At 35.6% G+C, this 23,940-nt stretch overlaps 1 protein-coding gene across 2 annotated transcripts in view; it reads left to right on the top strand.

The window, feature by feature from the left end:
• Positions 1-23,940, top strand: part of Crppa (CDP-L-ribitol pyrophosphorylase A) — a 322,232-nt gene that overhangs the window by 92,723 nt on the left and 205,569 nt on the right. The window contains exons 4-5 of one of the 2 annotated variants that reach the window (XM_047562281.1): positions 5,203-5,307; positions 14,058-14,103. In XM_047562281.1, coding sequence (XP_047418237.1) covers positions 5,203-5,307; positions 14,058-14,103 — 151 coding nt within the window. The remainder of the gene's footprint in view (positions 1-5,202; positions 5,308-14,057; positions 14,104-23,940) is intronic. The other variant, XM_047562282.1, reaches the window with a different exon arrangement.

Genomic DNA, 23,940 nt, shown 5'->3' with positions numbered 1-23,940 from the left:
TGATGATGACCGTGGGCTTAGCATAGATGGCCTTTACAATGTTGAGGTATGTTTCTATTCCTATTTTCTCTAGTGTTTTGAGCATGAAGGTTTGCTGTATTTTATCAAACCTTTCTCAACATCTATTGAAACAATCATATGATTCTTAACCTTAACTCTATTGATATGATGAATTACATTTATTGATGATAACTTGTTAGATTGCAGCACCACAGTTGGAATGTAAGTCTACCTGATTCTAAAACCCTTCCTTAATTAAAAATAGTGCTGCATATTCACTATACTGTGTATACGATTCTATTAAGCAAAATGTATTTAGGAATGTAACACCAGTTTTAATGTATACCATTTGCATATATCTATTAGATAAACTAATAAGTTGATGTGAGAAAAATATCTGTTTATCATAATGGTAGCCAGATTTAATACTTTTTAATACAGCAATAAAACATAAGTGCTATTTTTAGAATTGGGTATTTATATTTTAAATATACTGAAACTTATCACCAGATTGATTTATGGAAAAAAACCCATAACTCCTATAAGGATTTATTTTGGGGGAATATAACATTTTTTGCTACATAACACAATATACTACATAAACATTGTATAATTAAGGCAAGAAGTAATAACAGGACAGTGTATATGTGGCAAAGGTACAAAATAGTCTTTTTAAAATTTTTTTTGATTCATCGTACACAAATGGGGTATACAACTTTTCATTTCTCTGGTTGTACATGAAATAGTCACACCATTTGTGTAATCATACATTTACATAGGGTAATGATGTTTGTCTCATTCCATTATCTTTCTTCCCCGCCCCTCATTTCCCTCTACATAATTCAGTGTTTCTCCATTCTTCCTTTAACCCCTCACCCCCATTATGTATCATCATCCACTTAACAGAGAAAACATTCAGCCTTGTGTTTTTTGGGATTGGCCTAAAAAAAGTCTTGATGCCAACCTTCTCTTAGTCTCCCTTTCTAGAGGCAACTAGTGTCTTCTGAGACCTTTCAAAGAGATCCTATTTTTTTTTTTTTTTTCCTGGTTAATGGTACCAGGGATTGAACTAAGGGCATTTAACCACTGAGCCACATCCCTAGTCCATTCTATTTTTTATTTTGAGACAGGATCTTGCTAAGTTGCTGAGCCTGGCTTTGAACTTGGAATCCTCCTACCTCAGCTTCCCCTTTATGAACTGCTGGGATTACAGGCATATGTTCCTGTACCCAGTGAGATTCTTTCATTCTTAATCTCTCTTATCTGGTTTCTCATCATAGTTCCCATGCAGTTATCATCTTGAGACTTTAATACTATTATAGAAATCCCCTTTGCTCTAGTCTTATAAAGTATATGTGCTTTCTGTATCCCATGTCTTCCCTCATCTTTCTCTCCTAGATTTGTTGACTGTCATCTTCTGTAGCCTCTAAAGAGAACAGTTGTGGATTCCTAATTTTCTTTCTGGCATGAAGGAGCTTAGAAGTCATTACTCCATCCTCACAGCATGTAAACATGTGGAGCAAACTAAAAGGACAACTCATGGGTCATTGAGGGAAGTGATATCACAGGGCAAACTTGTCTGTGAAATTGGGGAGACATGTGAATATAGAGAATCAAAACTTGCTAGAGTATGAAATCTCCCTGCAAAGTAGTGTCAGGTTAGGAAAAACTACAGCGTAGTTGAAGCATTGCTGGAGACGGTGTGAACAAATCTGATAATTAACATTAGAGGGACCCAGTCGTAGGCATACCTCTGTGCTCTTAGATTTTTTTTATCTTCAGGAGCTTGATTAGGTTCTCAAACTAATTATTGGAGAAAAAATTCTTCTGTGCTTCCTACAGGGGAAGGAAAAAGTATACCATTTTGAAATATACTAGAATATTTTATTCTTCTCAAAAAGGCCCAGACCTCAAGAGAAACTCTTGACTAAAGCATACATGATCCCTGCCCCCATGAAGAAATATCCAAGAAGGGAAATATCCAACTCCAGCCCACTGTGGTTATCCTTCTTGGGCTAGGGCAGGAACTGAGCACTACTTGTGAAGTCCACAGTCCAGAGACACAGAGTTGCTAAAAGACTGAGACCTAAACAAGTCTCAAATGCCACCCCTTTTCCTCATATTACTACCACATGACAAAAGTTCTAATTACCTTAGTTGATTTACCCAGTGAGCAAATATAGTTGTCCAGGAAACATTTCAAACATTGAAATGCAGAAAAGTTTCCAGAGACAAAGTATAAGAACCTGACTCAATATTAACAACAGTGTTGGAATTATCAAACAGGGATTTTAAAACAACTATGATTAATGTGCTAAGAGCAAAGTATTATGGTCAAAGTAGACAGCAACAGGAACAGATGGGCAAGGTAAGTAGAGCATTACACATGTATTTGATCGATCTTTGCTTACAGTGTCCTTGGGGCTTTTGCTTGGGTAGAATAGTGTTTTAACAGTTTTAGGGGGCCAGCTTTAAGGGTGTGTTAGTTTTCCACTGGTGTGACAAAATACATGATATAAGCAACTTATAAGTAGGAAATGTTTACATTGGCTCATGGTTTTGGTTTATGCCTGGTCCTGTTGATTTGGGTCTATAGTGAGACATTACATACATTATGGTGGGAGGACCTGGCAGAGGAAGCTGCTCATGCATGATAGCTGGGAAAACAAAACAAAACAAAACAGGAAGAAGCTGCAGTCCTAGTATCCCCTTCAAAGAATAGCATGACCAAAGTTCCTTGTAGGACCCACCTAAATTTTGGGTTCCAGCACTTCCCCATAGGGTTACAGGTTAGGGCCCAACACATGGGCCTCTGTGGGACACTCCAGATTTGAACTGTAGCAGGAGGCAGATAGTTTGCAGTGTCCATGTTGTTCACAAGTGCTATCATCATAACCCCATGTTGGATGATGAAGTCAAAAATGTCAGGAAACACTGCGACCACTCATTCATTATAAATTTTCTTGATAAAAATTATGATCAGAGAGGTTCTGTGTTGTTTCAGTAGCCTCTACTTGGTCTTGAGCAAATTCACTCAGATTTTTACCTTTCTTCTTACCTAACTATATGACACCCAGGCTTTCTTGCTTTTGTGTTTTGAAGTGGGTGAGCCAGTGTTTGCATCCCTTCTTGAGAGAGGCTTGCCTTTCCTTAGGTTAAAGACTTTTTGGTCATTCTGTGACCATAGCTTAGATGGACTGAAGAAAAAGTTTACTTTTGTAGGTCATTTGCTTTTCTTATAGTTTAGATGTGAACATTACTTTTCGTATATCCTAGATAGAGTAGAAATCCATAGTCAATGTTCTTTAGAAGCAGGGATTCAGATTTTATAAGTGTACTTTCTGAATTCTCCTTTAAAGAAAGATTTTATTAAAAAAAAAAAAGATTCTAAACCACCTAAATACAGGAGATACTAATGTATGTAATAAATCCAGTCTAGTCTCTAAGAATGCCCAGCTTCCATTTCCTGTCTTTATTTCATATGTCCTTGAACTATATGTGTTTTCCATTGACTTGTCTAGCACAGTGCATGACTGGCAGGGGCACAGCATCCAGGATGTTTCCCACCTGAGACAAAAGGGAGTACCTGTTAATATGAGCTTCTCTTAATATGCATATCATGAGTTATATTTGGGATTTAATCATGTAGTGAGGAGAGAACTGTTGACCATATAAACATCTCATTCACTCATGTACTACTGATATCATGTACCTGATACCATGTACCTGATAATATGTGGATGTTGAAAGTACAAAGCAGAGTTATATCAAGATTAATTTCAACTTATTTGAATGCAACTACTGTTGATAATATTGTATTAAAAATACCTATGAAAATAAGTCATGCAGTATACCAAAAGGAGATGTAAGTCATGACTCTTCTGGTGAAATAGGGCCTCTATATGTAGTTTCATTTTCTTGTTCATTAATCTTGCAACCCACTACATTTAGGAGATAAACTCTAGTACGATATCACATGTTTCGCCACGGGTGCTAAATACCATATTCATACTTGATGCTTTCCTGCAGTTCCCCCAGCATAGTCACACTCTTTCCAAAAATGCAAACCTACCAAACATCTCAAACCTCTGTATCTTTGCATGGCACCTTTTGCTTGCACGGTGTTCCTCTCCTCCAGTTTCTTTGTCTCCAAGATGGAAATCAGAGACCGTTTTTTTGGATGGGCCTTCCTTGGTTCCCTCATGACAAAATGAAGTATTTTTTTTCCCATTGAATGCTCTGTAGATAATCTTCTTGTGCTGTGATTACATTCTATTGCAAATTGCTGTCTGCTTAATATTGCAAGGCTATTTTTCTTTTTTCTTTTGCAGTACTTCGAATTGAACCAAGGGCCTTGTGCATACTAGGCAAGCACTATGCCACTGAACTACCACCTCCCCAGTCCCTATTGCTTGGTTGTTTTGGTGGTTATGCTCAAAATGCTTAAAAATGTTACTTGTATTTTACTGTTTCCATGTTTAGAAACAAGTTGTAAATCTTTTAAGGAGCATATATTTTAAATATTAAGGCATTAAGTCCTACCATCCCTTTTATGGAATATCTAAACTCAAACTTAGGAACACATATGCCACTTCTGGTCACTTTAAAATAAATATTTGTTTTCAGAGCTTTACTCTTTTGAGAAAAGTAGTAGAATGATTAGTATTGATACTCATTGATAATAAATTATAAGTGCTCCATTATGATTTCCAACCTATTTTAATGTTCTTGTTCCACTTTCATTGATATACAATTAAAACCTTAGGACTTAAAATGAATAAGAGAACGATGACCTATAAATGTCTTAACGTAAGTAAAAGGGGTTTGGACATAATGCTTGTTGAATTAAGGTTTCTGATACAGTAATTCTTTAGTCACATCTTCAGGCATTTTATAAGTAGGTTTGGAAATGTAACATGACAAATGAAATAAAGTATTTATTCAACACCTGAAGCTACAGAGGAAGCTCAAAATCATTAAGGATGATTGCAACATTTATTTTTGTTTTGCTTTGCTTTTAGGAGATAGAAGATAATTCTATAATGTTATCAGTAGCTAATTAAATGGTTTGTGAATTCTCTAGGCTTTTCCTTTTGTTTCAATTTTTATGAAATAAAAGACTTAGTTTTATTTAAAACTATGTTGCAGTTGGTTAACTTGGAGTACTTTTTCTTCCCCCCACCCCACCCCTTTATACACCAGTGTAGTGACTATGATTTGGAATTTGGAACGGAATGTTTACAGTTGGCTCTAAAATACTGTCACATTAAAGCCAAACTTGTAGAAGGATCACCTGACCTCTGGAAGGTAAGAGATGTTTCTTGGCTATGGATCTTTGCTTGTGTGTGTACTTAGATTTTAAAATGAGAACCTTAAAAAGGAATCAGTCTCACTGGGTTTCCTGAGCCATGAAAGTGTGAGATAGGTAACTCTATATCTATAGATATAGATAGATATGTATATATATAGGCTTGGCCTAAAGAAAATTCAGACAAGTTCCATTTTAGCCCATAAGTCTTGTTTTCTCTCTCTCTTTTTTTTTTTTTTTTTTTTTTTCAGTTGCTGTGTACATATAGCCTCTTGTTCTGTTCACCCAATTGAATTAAAACTGCAACTTTCCTGCCACATAGCAACATTTCCTTCCGGGCCTGGGTGGTGGCTCCAAGTAGGTTGAAAGCACACCTGCCACAGTTTGGACCAGTAGGGCAGTGGCCAGACCCTTTCTTGGCCCTGCAGAAAGAATTGAACTCTTTGCTCTGATGAAGTCCAACTCTTCTAACAGCTAGTTTTGTTATTTTGGAGGGAATGGAGTGATTGCTGGAATCAAGGTAGTAGCACTGTCACCTTACTCTTCCTGTGGAAACAGGCACATCTTGAAGGGTGGCTTGCCCTTGTTTCATTATATGAGTCCATAGTATATTTCCTCATTGAGGTTATATGAGTCCATAATGTATTTCCTCATTGATATTTAGAACAGAAAGTTCTATTAATTGGGTATTTTCTGAGTAACAAGATGGGCCTTGCTGCATGCTGAGGTCATCTTAGACACAAAGTATTAGAGTCCAAAAATACTGGTGTGTTTACCTTGCAGAGAAAATGTGTACAATATTGTTGCTCATTTAGGAACATCTAAATATTGTTAGCCCAGCAGGCAAGCACTTTTTCATTTTATCTTTTCTATAGATGGCTCCTGTTGACTTCTCTCAGTATGCTCCTCCCTTTTTTTTTTCTTTTTTTTTCCAGTGCTGGGGTTGAACCCCGGGCCTTGTGCTTGCAAAGCAAGCACTCTACCAACTGAGCTATAACCCCACCCCTCAGTATGCACTTTTGAGGACTTATGAAGCTATCTGGGATATGTTTCATATCTTACCTCTGGAATGAATCAGGGAAGAGTTAATTCCTAGTCATCTCTAAGATTTAACCACATGTCAAAAAGAAAACTTGGTTCAGTATGCATCTCGCATATTATTCATTTACTACTAATAGAGAACTAGCAAAGTTCTATACTATTAGTATGCTTCTAAAATTTGTGGTGACATAAATAGTAATAATGAGGATTTTGGCAATTACCTCTTAGGTGTTTTGTTAAAGATCCAGATCCACATTGGCACAACTCCCTTTGACTATCTGGCTAGACCGAGTTTGAAGACCATGGAGAAAAGAAGAAATGTAGCAACTCTGAGGCATTGCATTGTTACTAATATGTCAAGTATCTCCAGCCTCACTTTTGACTTCTGGAGGTGTGATTATTTACCTCTTAAGGGAATTCTGACTCTGCATCAAGCTTATAAAGCACTCAAATTTGTGGATAAAAGGGAATCTGCACATTGCTTTTTGAATTTTCCACTCTATCCTCACAAATCTGTATCCCTTATTTTTTTGTGAAGTGCTAATATTGCATGACTGTCTCCAGCAAGAGAATTAGTCCTCAGATACAGCTTGACTGTCTTGTCAATGACTGCAACATGGCAGGTCTTTCCACAGTGCCTCTGTTGGCACCCTGATGAGACACTTAGCACATGCTGTTTTGTGGGTTAAATGATCTCTCTCAAAGTGTGTTCATGTCCCAAATTCTACCACCTGTGGATGTGACATTTGGAAAGAAGCTCTTTGCAGACCTAATCAAGTTAATTAAGATCATACTGGAATAAGGTAGGTTCTAAATCCAACATGACTGGTCCTTATAAGAATAGCAGAAGAGAGACAGATGCAAGGAGAATAGCATATGATGATGTGATGCCTCTGCAAGCCAAAGAATGCTAAGGATTGTCAACAGTCACCGGAATCTGGAAAGAGGCCAGGAAGGAAGCTTCCCAAAAGCCTTCAGAGGGAATTTGGACCTGTCTACACCTTAGTTTCTGACATGTAGCCTCCAGAATTGAGAGAGAATGAATTTCTGTTGTTGCAAACCAGCAATTTTGTAGTGCTTTGTTACAGAGCCCTATGAAACACATGCCAAGGGGTTGATGTACTCTTTCAGGACTCAAATGAATCAGGATCATAGTATTACTTCCTGAATCAGGACAGAGGCAGAGAACCTGACACGTGAGGATGAGGTTTGAATAATGATGAGCTTCAGAGGGATGTTGGACTTGAAAAAGCCATGTGGTAGCCTGGGCAAAATGTCCTGTTAATCACTATGTCAACTTTTCGATGCCACATTTCTTCTGAGTGAGATGAAATTGAGTACAAATATTTCAGGTGTTTTCATTTCACTGTTTCCTTTTTCTGCCTCCTTTCTTGTCTTCTCTCTTTGGTGGTATTTTATTATTAGTCATATAGTCCTTACTTAGTTCCTCTTGGTGGCATTGTATGATTTTTCCTTAAATTTAAATTCCCTTTGTGGTATGATTTTTTTGTGTGTGTGATTACAGAGTATTTGTTTAAATCACAGCAATGGAATATATATTTTGGAATCAGTATAAAATTAGCAAACTAACATCAAAGAGACTCTCATTTAAATAAAAGTGCCTAAAAAGTCTTACTAATGCCAAACTGCTAAAATTAGTACTAGACACAGGGCCAAGTACCTGGAAATGTGACTTTGGAAGTCTGATACAGTGAAAGACATGTTTGGATGTAATCGAGAGGCACCTCATGACCATAGAACAGTGAGTCAAGAGAGGATTCTGAAATAGAGGAGTCTGCCAGCCTGCAGAAGTCTGAGACTCCACAATAGTGTGAAGAATGACCAGACATTTCTGATGATTGCATATAGGACTATTTGAACTGCCATCTGAAATTGGAGGAGGATTATCATTTTAAGTTTGACACGTACTCTGGTAAAAGTAAATGCAAAAAGTAGACATTCAGGGTCAATGCCAACCTTCCTGGAGTCTGATGAAAACAGATTTTTAATTTAAAAATTAAATTTTTTTCTAGTTAGTTATGACAATGCCTTTTGACATATCACGCATAAATGGAGTATAACTTCATTCTTCTGGTTGTGCATGATGTAGAGTTACACAGGTTATGTAATCATATATGCACATAGGGTAATAATGTCCAATTCATTCTACTATCTTTCCCACCTCCATACCCTCTCCCCTCCCTTTAGTCCCTGCTGTCTAGTCTAAAGTACCTCTATTCCCACCTCCATTGCAAATTAGCATCCGTATATCAGAGAAAACATTCAACATTTGGCTCTTTGAGATTGGCTTATTTTGCTTAGCATAATATTCTCCAGTTCCATCCATTTACTGGCAATTGCCATAATTTCATTCTTTGAGGCTGAGTAATATTCCATTGTGTATATACACTACTTTGTTTATCTATTCACCTGTTGAAGGGTATCTAGGTTGGTTTCATAGTTTAGCTATTGTGAATTGAGCTGCTATGAATATTGATGTAACTGTGTCCCTGTAGTATGCTGATTTTAATTCCTTTGGGTATAAACCTAGGAATGGGATGATGGGTTCAATGGTGGTTCCATTCCGAGTTATCTGAGGAATCTCCATACTACTTTCTGTGGTGGTTGCACCGATTTAAAGTCTGACCAGCAATATATGAGTGTATCTTTTTGCCCACATCCTTGCCAACATTTATTTGTTGCTTGTATTCTTGATAATTGCCCTTCTGACTGGAGCAAGATGGAATCTGTGTAGTATTGGTTTGCATTTCTCTAATTACTAGAGATGTTGAGTATCTTTTCATGCATTTGTTGATTAATTGAAGTTCTTCTGTGAAGTATCCATTCAGTTCCTTAACCTTTTTAATGATTGGGTAATTTTTTTTTTTTTTTTTGGTGTTAAGTTTTTTGACTTCTTTATATATCCTGGAGATTAATGCTCCATCTGAGGTGCATGTGGTAAAGATTATCTCCCATTCTGTAGACTCTCTTCATGTTATTGATTGTTTCCTTTGTTGTGAAAAAACTTTTTAGTTTGCTTCTATTCCATTTATTAATTCTTGATTTTACTTTTTGCGCTTTAGTGTCTTGTTTAGGAAGTCAGTTCCTAAACTGATATGGTGGAGATTCGAGCCTACTTTTTCTTCTGTTATGCACAGAGTCTCTATTCTAGTGCCTAAGTCCTTGATCCACTTTGAGTTGAGTTTTGTGCAGGGTGAGAGAGAGGGGTTTAATTTCATTTTGCTGCATATGAATTTCCAGTTTTCCCAGCACCATTTGTTGAAGAGGCTATCTTTCTCCAGTAAATGTTTTTGGTGCCTTTTGTCTAGTATGAGATAACTGTATTTATGTGGGTTTGTCTCTGTGTCTTCTGTTCTGTACAATTGGTCTATGTGCTTGTTTTAGTGCCAATACCATGCCATTTTGTTTCTATGGCTTTTAGTGTAGTTTAAGGTCTGTTATTGTGATGCCTCCTGCTTCACTCTTCTTGCTAAGGATTGCTTTGGCTATTCTGGGCCTCTTATTTTTCCAAATGAATTTCATGATTGCTTTTTCTATTTCTATGAAGAATGGCAATAGGAATTGCATTAAATCTGTATAACACTTTTGGTAGTGTGGCCATTTTGACAATGTTTATTCTACCCATTAAAGAAAATGGGAGATCTTTCTATCTTCAAAGGTCTTCTTTAATTTCTTTCTTCAGTTTTCTGTAGTTTGCATTGTAGATGTCTTTCACCTCTTTGGTTAGATTAATTTCCAAATATTTTATTACTTTTTTTGAGGCTACCATTAATGGGGTAGTGTTCCTAATTTCTCTTTCAATTGTTTCATCACTGATGTATGGGCATGCAATTGACTTATGGGGGTTAATTTTATATCCTGCTACTTTGCTTAATTGATTTATTCTAAAAGTTTTCTGGTGGAGTTTTTTGGATCTTCTATATATAGAATCATGTTGTCAGCAAATTATGCTAGTGGCTGTGCTGCTGAGGATTTTTTTCCTTATTATAGCTACCTTCTGTGTCTCTGGTCTGGTTTGAATACCTGGTCTAAAATTCCTTCCCTGCCCCCTTTTTTTGTTTTTTTGGTTCACCCACCTTGTGGAGAAGCTGCCTCTCTGCTTTCTTGGTTTCTTGGTTTCATGTCATGGAGCAGCCAGGGTCAAGACCTCCTCTATTCCTCCATCTGGGGCTGACCAGATTTTAATCCCTCCCCCCCATCACCAGGGTAGAGAATAGTCTCCCAAAATGATCAGGTTACCACCCACCTCCCAAGAATGACCAGCCACAGGAAAGTACAGCATTGGTTCCCAGAAATAGGGTTTGGCCCTCATGGTTTTCCTAAGTAGTTGTGCCATGGCAAGTCTTCAGTAACATTTTTGTTTTGTGGAGATTTCATGTTGTCTACATAAGAACTTAAAATTTATAGTTGTACCATATTTTTGGCCTAGTATACTTTTAAATACTTTGCTGGGTCACTTACTACACTGTTCAGTCTTAAATGAACAGACTTTTTATTTCTAAATGTCAAAACTGTCTTCAAGGCACAAGATTTATAATCAGTTATTGAAGAAATTTAACAATTTCAGACAATTTTGTCTGAAAATGCTTCTTTAGAATGAGTTTGAAGTGTTTGTGTCATCACAATATTATTGAAATGAATGACTTGAGAATTCCTTTTGATGGGAACTACATTTTTCTTTTTCTTTTTCTTTTTCTTTTTTTTTTTTTTTTTTTTTTAAGATCAAGTGTTCTGGCATCATTGTATAACAACAAAAGAAACAAAATAGTCTTGTTTGTTTTTTGCCCTCAACAGTACAATGTGGTGATGTTTCCTTTTTAGAGATTTTAAAATACAGTTATCCAGTCTAGACAAAAGAATATTTTCTAGGTGTACATAATTGATGAAATGGAAATCAAGTTCCAAAAATATCTGTTTAATAAGTATTCTCTACCTTTAAAGTAGAAGTTTTTAAAGCTTTTTCTAAATATTGGGGTTACATATTCATTATCCTGAGAGATGAAATGTCAGAGAACATTAAGTGCAGTCTAATCAGGGAGGATCCTGGCCAGTGGGATGTGACTCTGTTTTGAAATACCTGTTTTACTGTTTTGTGTCTTAACACAGAGAAGTCACAAAATTTAAGTGGAATGGCCTCAGCAGAAATGTACCTTGAGGTAGTTGAGAGAATTCTGTGGAATGAAAAGACAATTATGTCTGTAGCTATAAGCATCAAGATTTTCCTCTGTTGAATTTTGTTTTTCAGTTAAACTCATTACTCAGATTAATTATTGCATAGATGCAGAAAACAAAGATGGAGCTGAACTAGGTGAGTGGCAGATGTTAGTCTGGAGCCTCACCTGCACAGAACACTGTTGCCATCCTTGATGTAGCCCCAAGGCTTCAGGGAGCAGAGTTTGAAAACACATCTATGAAAGGATTGACTTCTAGTCCATCACTACAGGATTTTTAAAAAAAGCAATTTCCATAATAAGGTATTGTGCAAGGTCAAAGGAAAACTACAGATCATGCTGACAGAAGAACACAACTTGAAAACTGATTTTCAGGGTGCCTTTTTTTTCTAATTAGAACTAAAGAAAGGACAACCAATAATACTGTAAAATTTAAAAAATGAATAACTCATGAATTCAAAATTACAACATTTTCCAGTAATTCTCCCTTTGAAGTACATTGGCTGTTTTATTTAGGAAAAAAAAAACAAGGCTCTTCTTAAAAAGTTACTTTTAAAGCTTGTCAAATAGTTTCTGTGGTTAATTTTCATTAAATCTGTTTATTTTGAGAGGTGCAGCTGAGGTATTTAAGGCTTTATGAAGAAGATGCTAATCCAAATTGAAAAACTTAATCCTTTTTTAATAGCTCTCTCTCGCTCATAGGATGAAGTAACAAAAATAAATTTAGAAGGCTTTGTTTTTATACAGTTAGTTAGTATTAGGTAATCACAAACCTTTAAGTAATAAAAACATTTATTTTATTCATAGGACTGGTTCCTATGCAAATATTTTCATGCAAGAATTCTAGAATTTTTTTAAGTTTAAAAATCCATCATAATGTTCTATTTGCAAAAAGTTACTTTTATATATCTTAATATAAAGTGTTTTACCCCTCAAAGTTGGAGGGAATAGAAAATAAAGTAACTACATATCACCCCCTTACATTTTTGTCTGAGTTTATCATATAGAGTAGATGATTAATGTAGAAAAGTATTTTCTTATTCAAGTTGGAACAATTAAGTTTGATTTCAGATGTCTAGTTAACTTTGAAATTTTGAGGAAAAAATTAACTAGCTTTATTGAATTTCAGAAGAGAAAGTTCTTGACTAAAATGTGTTGATACAGGTTAAAAATTTTGCTCACTCTTCATTGTTCTATTCCCAGCACTTAGAACAAGGCCTAGAATATAATAGTTAGCTTAATACTTGTTGAATGAATGAATCTGATCAGTGCATTTGTTAAAATGCATAGTGTAAGCCTATTGATGTGTTTTCTATTTTATCTTTTCCAGATAATAGAATTGTATTGGGGATCAGAAACTAAAATAGTAGAGGAGTCTCTAATTTGTTTTGCATGTGCTTGTGTTAGAGATAATATAGTGATACTACATTTGATTTTCATAGATTGATTGACTGCTTTGAACAACTTACCATCTGTCTTACCACATTAAATACTCTTTAATTCTACAAAATAGTTCATAATTTTGCTCCACAGTTTACCTGACAGGATAAAGGCATAGCAGGGCCATTTGTTTTGGGTAGACTTGCTTTATGTACTTGAGCTAAACAAAGTATTTGTACAAATCCAATTATGAACTAATCTGGAGAAAGTTCCATTTTATAGGCATGGTAAGGCACTAATTGAACACTTGTTGAAATGGATTTTCAGACCATTTGCATCATAATCATCTGAGTACTTCAGTTATGAACTTCTATTGCCTTATTGTACTTATGTAATACCATTTTATTATGTACTACATTTTTCAGTTCATGATATAGGAGAACTAATTCTGCAGTTGCATGTACATGTTCTGTACTTGAACAGATCACTGGATAGGATCTGGGAAGTACCTGCCAGAGAGCAGATACATACCCTGACAGGTTACATTACAAATAGCAGAACACTATTAGGAGGCTGAGTTTTTAAAGGAAAATTACCAATGATCTTAGCCACACAGTGGTACCCAGTAGGCTCTTTCTATAGGAGCCACACTTTAATAAAAATTTGACAACATGAATCTTATCTGGGTATGTAAAGACATAATTCAGAATGATGTTTCTTTTAATGTGTGTTGATCTTTGAGAACTTCAACTAAGAATGAGGTTTGGTGACTTTTGTTATACAGCGAATTTGTTCCTTCCAGTATAAAATCTTACTATTAAGTAGTAGTGTTAACACTTTAGACACTACTACATTTTCTATGATTATAATGCTTCAGTTATATTAATAAGATTTCATAAAGTAATGCTACATAATATCTGAATTTATTCAAAGATTAAAAATAAAATCTTCACTCATTTGTAGAAATAGAATATGATTTAATATGGATTTGCTAACACTATTTTCTAGTTTGGAAATTGTCACTGTTATGTGTTTGTAGTTTCTCCAAAATCAAGAATTTCCTCTGGGGCATTATTTTATTGCTTTCACATTCCTTCCTGCTCTGTTAAGTCTAATGAGGTTTATCTGTCCTTTAGGTGACCTACAAACGAGATCTGTATGCGGCTGAATCGATTATTAAGGGTATGTTTGGCCTTGTGACTGTCAGTTCCTGTGTTTCAAAAAATGTAAGCCAGTTCAGAATTTCTCATGACAGTTTAAATCCCAGCCATCTAAGAAGGATAAATGTCTGTAGGCCATTGAGGTCTCCGATTTGTTTTTGAAAACAATTACATTTAGTTTTGTTTCCTGCTTGTGAAACATGTCGCCTTGGTTTCAATTTTTACAAAAGAAAGACTAGTTTATTAATTTAAGTATAGGGCATTGATATTATTAGGAAGGAAACAGTGGAACTTGATATTTTAATAAAATTGTAAAAGTATCTCATGTATACTGGGAAGATAACTGCTCCCACCCCTTAACACTGTCATATCAGTACGCTAGATATCATCTTCCATGTGAGAAAAATGTTTTTGTCAAATTTGAACAAATTGGACTGGATGATTTTAAAAAATTCAATTTTCTCAGAATGAATGCAATTTTCTTTTGTAATTTTAGATATTACATGTGATAACCCCCTTTCTTGTGTTTTTTTTTTTCCTATTGCTGTGACTCTAAATTCCGTATACAAGATACTTTATTTAATGACCACATATGAAACTGGTTCTAAGTTTAAACTTATATTAAAGTAGGAAAAAAGTACTGAATCTGAAAATTGAATGCATCAATTTAAAGTTTTGGGAAAACCTGTTTAACGAGCACTTGGTTTATTTAAAGTTAATTGACTTGGTTTCACAATTGTGCTTAACACTGTGCTAGGAATGTAATCAAGATGCAGAAGGGACATCGTTTAAATGTTTTGTCAATCTAAACACTGTACTAACACTTGAGACCAGATCTTTCTATGGTTTAGGTCTCTTCCTTCATTGTTGATTAGCATGCCTGGCCTCCACTCACTCTATGCCTAAAGAACCTTTCCTTTCTCATCTACACTCTTATGTGTCAAAGATGTCTTCTGCTAGTGCAGATGTCTTCTAGGGCATACAGTTGCCCCTAATTGAAAACCACTGTTCTAAATAGTTTTTAGCAAGATCAGAGGTGTCCAGCCTCCATCTTGACATAAGTATGGTTCTTTACAATAAGTTAGTGATTGATTTCATTAAAATAATAGAACAATATGCTCAAATGTTGATTAAGATGTGAACTTCTAAATTTAATTTATTGTAGAAAATATGAATATTAATTTGAATGCATCAGTCTACAGTTTTGGGAAATCCTAATTAATAATTGGCTTCACACGTGGAAAACTGAACTCCTCTTCTGTGATCATGACAGTATATTTGCGGTTTACCCTCATTCTTGTCCTTTAAGCGTATTTCATTTCAAACCATTAGCATATTGTAGTTTGTATGTCTGTGTGTAAACATATCATCTATGACCATAAATCAAAGTGTTGACATATTTATATATCAGCCTGGAATGTGTGACTAGTGCTGCAGAACAAACTGGCTAAATCATGATGCGGTTGGTTATGTTCTCAATGTAAATATAAAACTCACTTTGGTTTTATTGCAAAGTTGTATCTCTGTTACCTAGGTTAAATGAAAATGGTCTCTTTTTTGAACAGTTACTAGTGTTTCAATGGAGAATTCTACAAATTGTAATACATTGCCTAGATGCTACTATTATAAAAGCAGACTTCTTACAATGTAAAAGCCTACCTTTTTTCATTTATTCTACATAGTTATACATGACAGTAAAAAGCATTTTGACATGTACATAAATGGAGTATAACTTCTCATTCTTCTGGTTGTTCATGACATAGAATTACACTGGTCCTGTAATCATATATGCCCATAGGATAATAATGTCTGATTCATTTCACTGTCCTTCCCACTACATTTTAAACATAATTGCAGAGCCCAGGACTTCTGAAGTTTTTACCACAGAGAAATTGTTTTTCTTATTTAGATAACAGGTTCTTATATACTATTATTTTAAAATGATCAAAGAAGTATTGTTTTATTCTTAGGGAAAATAATTGGACTGACTTTATATAAGCAGCTGATTTAGGTCAACAAACTCAGTTTCTGTGTCCTCTTGTTACCAGAGCCTGGCCCAGGTACCCTGCCTGGATCTCAACAGGCTGAATTTGGCCACCCACATGCAAAGAAACAGGCAAAAGAATGAAAAAAAGGAAAAGGAATTTTATACAGTTTGATCAAACTGGGAAGCAGTTAGATTGCTTTTCTGCTGGTCCCACAGAAGCACTTACAATTTACAGGAACAAAAGCCAGTTGATACACATATGTAGGTTTATCCTATACTACCCAGGTCTGGGCAGGGGCGATCTACATTCTCAGCTCCCTTGGTGTCCAGGTGATACTGGTCTTGGAAATTAGGATCGGGTCCTTTCCCCCCCCCAGGGTTGAAGATTATACATCAGGGAAGTGCTAAAATGTGCCTAGTAGACTTCTCAGGAGGGAAGGGCGCCCAGAGCTTTTACAGACCCCAGGACCCCCATTTTAATCCCTGCCTCCCTTTCCTCCCTGTTTATGTGCCTAAGGGCAGGAAGAGGCAGGAGCACAGGGGGTAATCGATTCTGTTGGGAAGTGTGATCCTCCAAAGTAGTTGTTAGCAACCCAGTGACAACCAACCATCATTCATTTTCTACACTGACTACCAGACCTTCCACCCCTGCCTCAGTTTGTTGAGGAATGTAACATTTCCTGTCCCCTTAGGCCAGGTGGGCTGCAGGCAGATTGCTTTTTGGCAAGAAAAGCATGTGGGGAGTGAGTACAGTGGGCTCATGTTATAGAATTATTCTCTTAACTTTGTGTTCCCACCATCCTCATCTGTTTGTCCCCTTACACCTTTACTATCAGCATAAGAAATTGTATTCAATTTCAGAAGGGCCCTTTATTTGTCTCACTCTGAAATTTGTATATCTAAAGTTTTTGCAGGAGATTCTGATGCTACTGGTACCCTTAGAAGACCCTGCTCTGGGGCCTTCCTATTGTGTGTACCCCTAGATCAGCAATGTTGCAGTTACCTGAAAAGTTGAGAGTGGAATTTCTGACTCTACCCCGTTAAAATCTGCATTTTGATACGAGCTGTGGGTGATGACTTTGTACATTAAGTTCCAGAAACCTTCTTCTAGTTTGTCCCTCAGTCCTTTATAGTCTTTTTATAGGGCAACCTACTTTCTAAATTATCTATTGTACTACAAGCTTGAAGTCTTATTATGCCTTACTAGCTATAAATGTTTATTTGTTCATCTAGGATTACCCTCTAACTTCATGACTTATGCTAAATGCCATCTCTGACAATTGATGTTGTGGCATGTTTGAAATAAATCACCGAGTCGGTCTTGAACCAAGACATGGAAATTGTATTCACCAGCAACCAAGTTGCTTCTGCATACCTTGACCCCTTGTGGAAGATAGGGTATCTCTTTTACAGCCCCAAACTGCAAACTACCAGTAAGTCAAAACCATAGCAATGATCCAGTTCAGGGTATAGTACACTGCCCAAGAAAAATGGGAACTAAAAGAGAAGTATTTATAAATGTTTTTCTTAATAATACATTGTATAGGAACAACAGAAACATTTTTCAATGGCCATTGGTTGCTTAGCAATAGGGTGTGCTTAGCAGGAGGTGGCAGAGGTGGGTTTTCTCATGGGTGAAGCATTTCTTATATGAAGTGGAGTCTTAGGGTAAAATGGAGTTTGTCTGGTCAAGGCACATGTAGTTTGGCCCATACATTGAAATACCTCCAGGCATAGAGAATAGAAAAAAAAAACAAAAAAAAAACCTCTCGTGTCTTTCTAAACAATCAGTTCTAAAATATAATGTGGTAGATTATTTAAGTTATATTCTCACCTGTTTGCCCTTTCTTAGTGTATTGATCACGGTTATCTAGAGAAACAGAACTGATATGATGTACATAGATATAGATACATAGAGATTCATTGTGAGGAATTCACTGCCACGATTGTGGAGACTAAATCCTATGATCTACCATCTGCAAGCTGGAGGCCAAAGAAAGCCAGTGGTGTAGTTTCTGTCCAAACCCAAAGGGCTGAGAACCAAGGGAGTAAATAGTCTTTAGACTGAGACTGAGGGCAGGGGAAAATGGATACCCTTCTCCAGAAGGGGAGGATTCAACCTTCCTCTGTCCTTTTGTTCTAGTCAGGCCCTCAGTGGATTGGATGATGTTCACCCACCTTGTTGAGGGCCATTTTTGCCCATTCAAATGCCAGTCTCTTCCAGAAACACCCTCACAGACACATCCAGAAATAATATTTTACCAGCTATCTGGGCATCCCTTAGCTTAATAAAATCATCACAGAAAAAACAACCATCACACCTAGGGAATGTTCAAAGTATTTTTGCAGGCACTATGAACATAGCATTTATTGGGCACTCACTTTGAACTAGGCATTGTTGGAAGTGTTTTATGTGTGTGATTTCTTTATCCCATTCAAGAATTCAGTGATATAAGTAGTGTTACTGTTTCCACATTTTAGGATTATTCAAAGGTAAATACTGACTTGAGAAGGATGGAAGGATGGAAAATTCTGAAATTACAAGTCTCTGCCTTAGGTGCTTTATTTCTTTCTTGGTGCCTCACCCCTTTTGTTTCTCCTTAGATACTGTTAAGATTCTCTTATCTGGAGCACATGGGCTACATGGGTTTTGGAATTTGGAAACTTTGTACTTTCAGAAGCTAAAGCACATCATACATTATGCCACATCCCCTGTGGAATTTGGGACCACCACAAAAGGAAACTTGGAATGCATTAATGTTAATGCCCAGTGTGATAATAAATACTATTGAGCTTCTAACCTATTTACATTCAGGACTGATTTTTGCTATCCAGTTATTTATGAAAACATTTTGGAATTAAGAGTTTTTTGGATGTCAGCATTGCCTATAATGTGAATTGAACCTGCTTTAGATTGATTCAGTGAAGGTGGGAACAATCTTTATACTTTTATTTTGTATCCTCTAATATTGAGTCAGGTTGAATTTGGTGATAGTTTGATGGATACAGCTACATTTTCTAATTAGTCTGAGTTCTAAGTTATGGGAATATATGGCCTGTGTCCCACTTGAACGTTCCACTTGCTTGCACGTTGGGATCCAGTATATATATCCCTATATCATACAACTTTCTAAAAATTTTTATATATAGAAATTTCTAAAAATTTTTTATATATAGAAATGGTGTAATGTTTGGGTGTACAGTTGTCAAGGCTTAAAAATCAGGACTTAGAGCACATAAAACTCATGCCAGATGCCTTATGTTTGTTATTTTATTCTTTAAAATAATGCCATAAAGTAGATATTACTGTTCCCATTACATAGGTGGGAAAATTGAGATTTAGGTAATTTCCTCTGATTCCCAAATTGGTAAGAATAAGTTTAACAATTTAAGCTCAGGTCTCCGTTGTCCTTCACTCTGACTCGATTCTGATCACTTTGTACCTCTGAATTTTGCAGCCACTCAGGCTGACCACCAGAGTCGGTACTAGACTGGTGTTTGTCTCGGTGGGCATGTCAGTGATTTCTGTACTTCATTCTGCTGGGCTCTGATTTCATTGGGTTACGTTTTGTAAGTTCAGCTGGCCTTCTGAAGAATGATTATAAAGTTAAGACTCAGAAGCTCCCTTCCTAGTGCTTTTCTAAGCCTGTAGTGTAGTCTTAAAGAGAGAGTGTTGCTGGCATGATGGATGTATAGGAAATAGGTCATAGTGAAACTACAGATTTCTAGACATTTTTTATCCTCAAACTTACTTGTTATTGGAATAGTGTATGTATTTTGGTGAGTCTTAATTTACATCCAAGTCAATGTCTTTGATTTAGTATGGAAATTTACATGGTAAGAAAACCATAATCTCATTTTGTTTGTATTTGAAGATATGTTTGCTAACTTCAGGCAAGCTTTTGACAGAAATCTTTCAATTTTAAGTAAGATGGTGAGTCTCCAAATCTTATTTTTGTAATGGCTATTATTTTTTGGTATAAAGGATTGAGCCCTGGGAAGCTTAACTACTGAGCCATATCCCCAACCCTTTTTATTTTTTAAAATTTTGATATAGGGTCTCGACAAGTTGCTTAGAGCCTTGCTAAGTTGCTGAGGTTGGCTTTAAACTTGTGATCTTCCTGCCTCAGGCTCCTGAGCTGGTGAGATTACACACAGGTACTACCACACCTGGCCAAATCTTATTTTTAAATCTTTTATGTTGTAGATTTTAAAGTTTATTTTAGCATCAACATTTACTTGAATTTCCATTTATGATGAACTATTATTAATGAGAAACTTTATAGAAAGTGGTCCTCTTGGATTTGTCTTTTGTAGAGCCTGCGTTAAAATACAACTAATCACAATTTGTTTTAACTATGTGAAGCAAAGCAGTTTCAACATTTCTTTTTCTGAAGTAGAGAGTTGAATTTGGTTATTGTTCTTTAGTGTTTAACTCTTTCAAGCGTCTACGAAGTAAAAATTAAAACAAACTCTTCCAGAGTAGTGTGATTAATTGGTGCAGAAGACATTGAGCTGACTGATAAGCTTGTAAACATCCATTTAACAAAGAGGTATTGTACTTTTGTCTCACAAACTGGTTGAGCCCACCCAAGCCTGTTCTGCATGCTCAGACGAACCCAAACTGTATTAAAGTGGTAACAGATGCCAGTGGTAACATACTTTATCTAGATTTACATAAGCCATACAAACAGTCCCAACCCACACTTGATTTAATATGCTGACCATATCCTGGCAAAAGGGTGAATATTCTAAAATTTTCTAAGAAGAAAAGCCCCTATGGAATTTCTAAATAAAAGATTGTATTTATTTTCTACCACTATCCTTCAGCAACTCTCTAATACATTCAATTTTGTGGCTAAAGAGTGTTGTAGAAAACAATTTCATTTTATTCATTCCTGGTTATAATTGAACAAACCCAAGTAAATTTATGCTATAAAAACTGCCTATGGTGCCTCTTTTCATATGGTGGTTTTTATAAAAATGGAAAAATAGGAATCGAAATTGAAAATCATTCCAGTTTTAACTGACTTTAGTTAAAATTAGTTAATATTAATGTTCATGGAAGAATTCATGTCTTTTCCTAGTTGTTATGTAATGTTTTATGTTCATTAAGCATTTGTTTTATTTTAAAGGAAATTGATTCTCTGACATAGAACATCTTTTTTTCTGGCTCAGAAATTTACATTTTATTTGGAAAATACAGTACTACAGATGGATTTCTTTCATAAGTTTTTCGGAACAGTAAAACCTTACATCTTTATACCTATTTTTTTACCCAAAATTTGTTTTCTTACCTGAATAATTTCTTAAAGAAAAACAATTGAATCCTTTTGTGCTTAGACCTTAAAAGTAGCTCAACATAATTTTAAGTTGGCACTAACAAAAAGGAATGAAATAAGATCATGTGAATAAACTTGGTTCAGTATTACTGAAATTTAATAAGATACTGTGTTGACTATGTATGAAAAACCTAGCACTTAATTTCTCAGTTATTCTTTAACAACTTTTACTTGTGATTTTTTTTAAGTACAAAATTATTTTGAAATTTGAATCAAGTTGAAAAAAATAAACAATCAGGTTTGCTACAAGTGTAACTGAACATTGTTCTGCATCTGTGGTATGTCCTCATCAGGTCTCTTATTAAATACACAGTGATGGTGCCTTTTATGTTATTAACCATGTTTTTCTGTTTTGAACAATGCAAAGTGACAGCTAAGATTTACTTAGAAACTTTAATTTTTGATGTTTTTTGGCTTTTGACTGATACTTAATTTTTCAAATTTTCCCTTTAATACCAAAATGTCTTTGTACATAATAGTTTTTGTTCTTCGCTTTCTTGAAAATAGTACTATGATTGTATCTTATGTGAGTATGTAAGAACATTTGCGTCAAGTTTTAATTAGTAAGAACAGGAAGGCTGTGAAATAATTTAAAAGGAATTTGGTTTCCCTGGAATTTTATTGTAAAAAAAAAAAAGATGTAAATTGGAAAGTTAAATATTTGGGGCAAGATTAGAGAAAGTAGAGTTCACTTGTTTGTTTAATCTTAAGATTTTCTTAATTTGTCATCAGTGAAATGGTAATTCAAGCATTGGCAAGTAAATCTGTCGTGTTCAAAATCTTGAAAGGTCACAGATAGTTATTAAGTAACTAGCTAAATAAGACTTGATAACAAAGTCAGCTACTTATACTTTGCTGTAGATTGTAAAACCCAAAGACTAAAACCCCAAGTTTAGGGTTTATTTTCCTAAAGCAATAATACATTTTGTAAATACTTTAAATTTACATATTCTTTCTCAGCTACAAAAATAAGAAAAGTAAAAGAGTATGGTATCATTCTCTTGGAAAACAGTAATATGCATATTCTGCTTACACATAAAAACATGAATTAGAGAGACAAGATGTCACATGCCTGTTCCTTACTTTTGGTCTAAGGCAGGAAATTTCTTTCTATATTCTGTGACTCATTTAACAGTGTGCTTAAGATCTGATAATATATGAAAACATCTTAAAAAAATCTGCCTATATTTGATTGCCCTCCAGTTGAAACACGCATAGTTAGTAATACGGCTAGCTTACTCAGAAGACCACTTGACCTCTTAATATGAGTGTGTATACCTATGAGATTTTTGGCAAGTTTTTATTTACTGGCCCTGTTTTCTGCTTGTGTATAGTTCATAGCTCATTGTGTACTTTCACTTTGTTTACTGCCTGCCTTCCCACTTCTTAAACTAATAGCTTCCTGCATCAAGTGTTGACAGAAACTGAAAGTATCTTTCTGTAGTTGGCACTGAGACAGATACCACGGCTCAGTAATGGTGATAATAATTAATATCAATGTAAAACATTAGAATAGTCCATAAGACTGGTTTTTGATGGAATTCAGGGCAATGGAAGATACTGCCCTCATTTTGAAGGATTAGAGCTTTGGAAATGGCTTTTGGATTAAAACAGTTCTTATTTACCTAAGAACTGAGAGGTCAGTACAGTGAACAGAGAGGCCCAATGGAAGAATCTCCCAATGGAAATACTAGATGAGTCCACGAAAATGAAAGGACCAATGTCTGGATTTTTAGCCTACTTGCTTATGAAACTAACCCAGTATTTTTTATTTTTTTATTTTTTTTTAATTTTTTTGAGGTACTGGGGATTGAACTCAGGGCCTTGTGCTTGCAAGGCAAGCACTCTACCAGCTGAGCTATCTCCCCAGCCGCCTAACCCAGTATTTTGATTTATTTGTCTGAAAGAAAATAGGAAAATTCTAAAGATGTGGCAAAATAGATTTTGGTTTTCTTCATAAATTTTCAGATATATACATGATCAGTCCTCTTGATTCTGAAGGATTTTTATTAGAATGACACTGGAATTAAGCTTTTATGAATTGACGGTGTATATTACTATATATCACTACACTATGTATCCTAACAATAGGTATGAAGTTTTAGGTTGCTAAGAGCATTAAGCCAGGGATTGAAAGCCCTTAAGAAATTTTGTGTACTTGCAACTTGTTACGGTTTGGATATGAGTTGTCCCCTGAAAAACTCATGTGTTAGGCAGTGTGGGAATATGCAGAGGCAATATGATTGGATCGTGAGAGCCATAACCCATCATTGGATTGATCCATTTGATGGAGTAGTAATTGAATAGATTATTAGGTGGTAATTGAAGGCAGGTGAGGCATGGCTGGAGGTAGTAGTTTACTGGGCGTGTGCCCTAGGGGATTATATTTTGTCCCTGGTTCTTCTCTCTCTCTCTGCCTCCCAGATGCCATGAGCTAAAAAGCTTTCTTCCTCCACACCCTTTTGCCATGTTTCTGCCTTGGAGCCAGCCAACCATGGACTGAACTTCTGAAATCATGAGCCAAAATAAA

Source organism: Sciurus carolinensis, chromosome 8 (genome assembly GCF_902686445.1).
Source record: "Sciurus carolinensis chromosome 8, mSciCar1.2, whole genome shotgun sequence".
NCBI classification, from domain to species: Eukaryota; Metazoa; Chordata; class Mammalia; order Rodentia; family Sciuridae; genus Sciurus; species Sciurus carolinensis.
The sequence above is the reverse complement of the archived record's forward strand: the minus strand, read 5'-3'. Positions and strand labels throughout refer to the sequence as shown.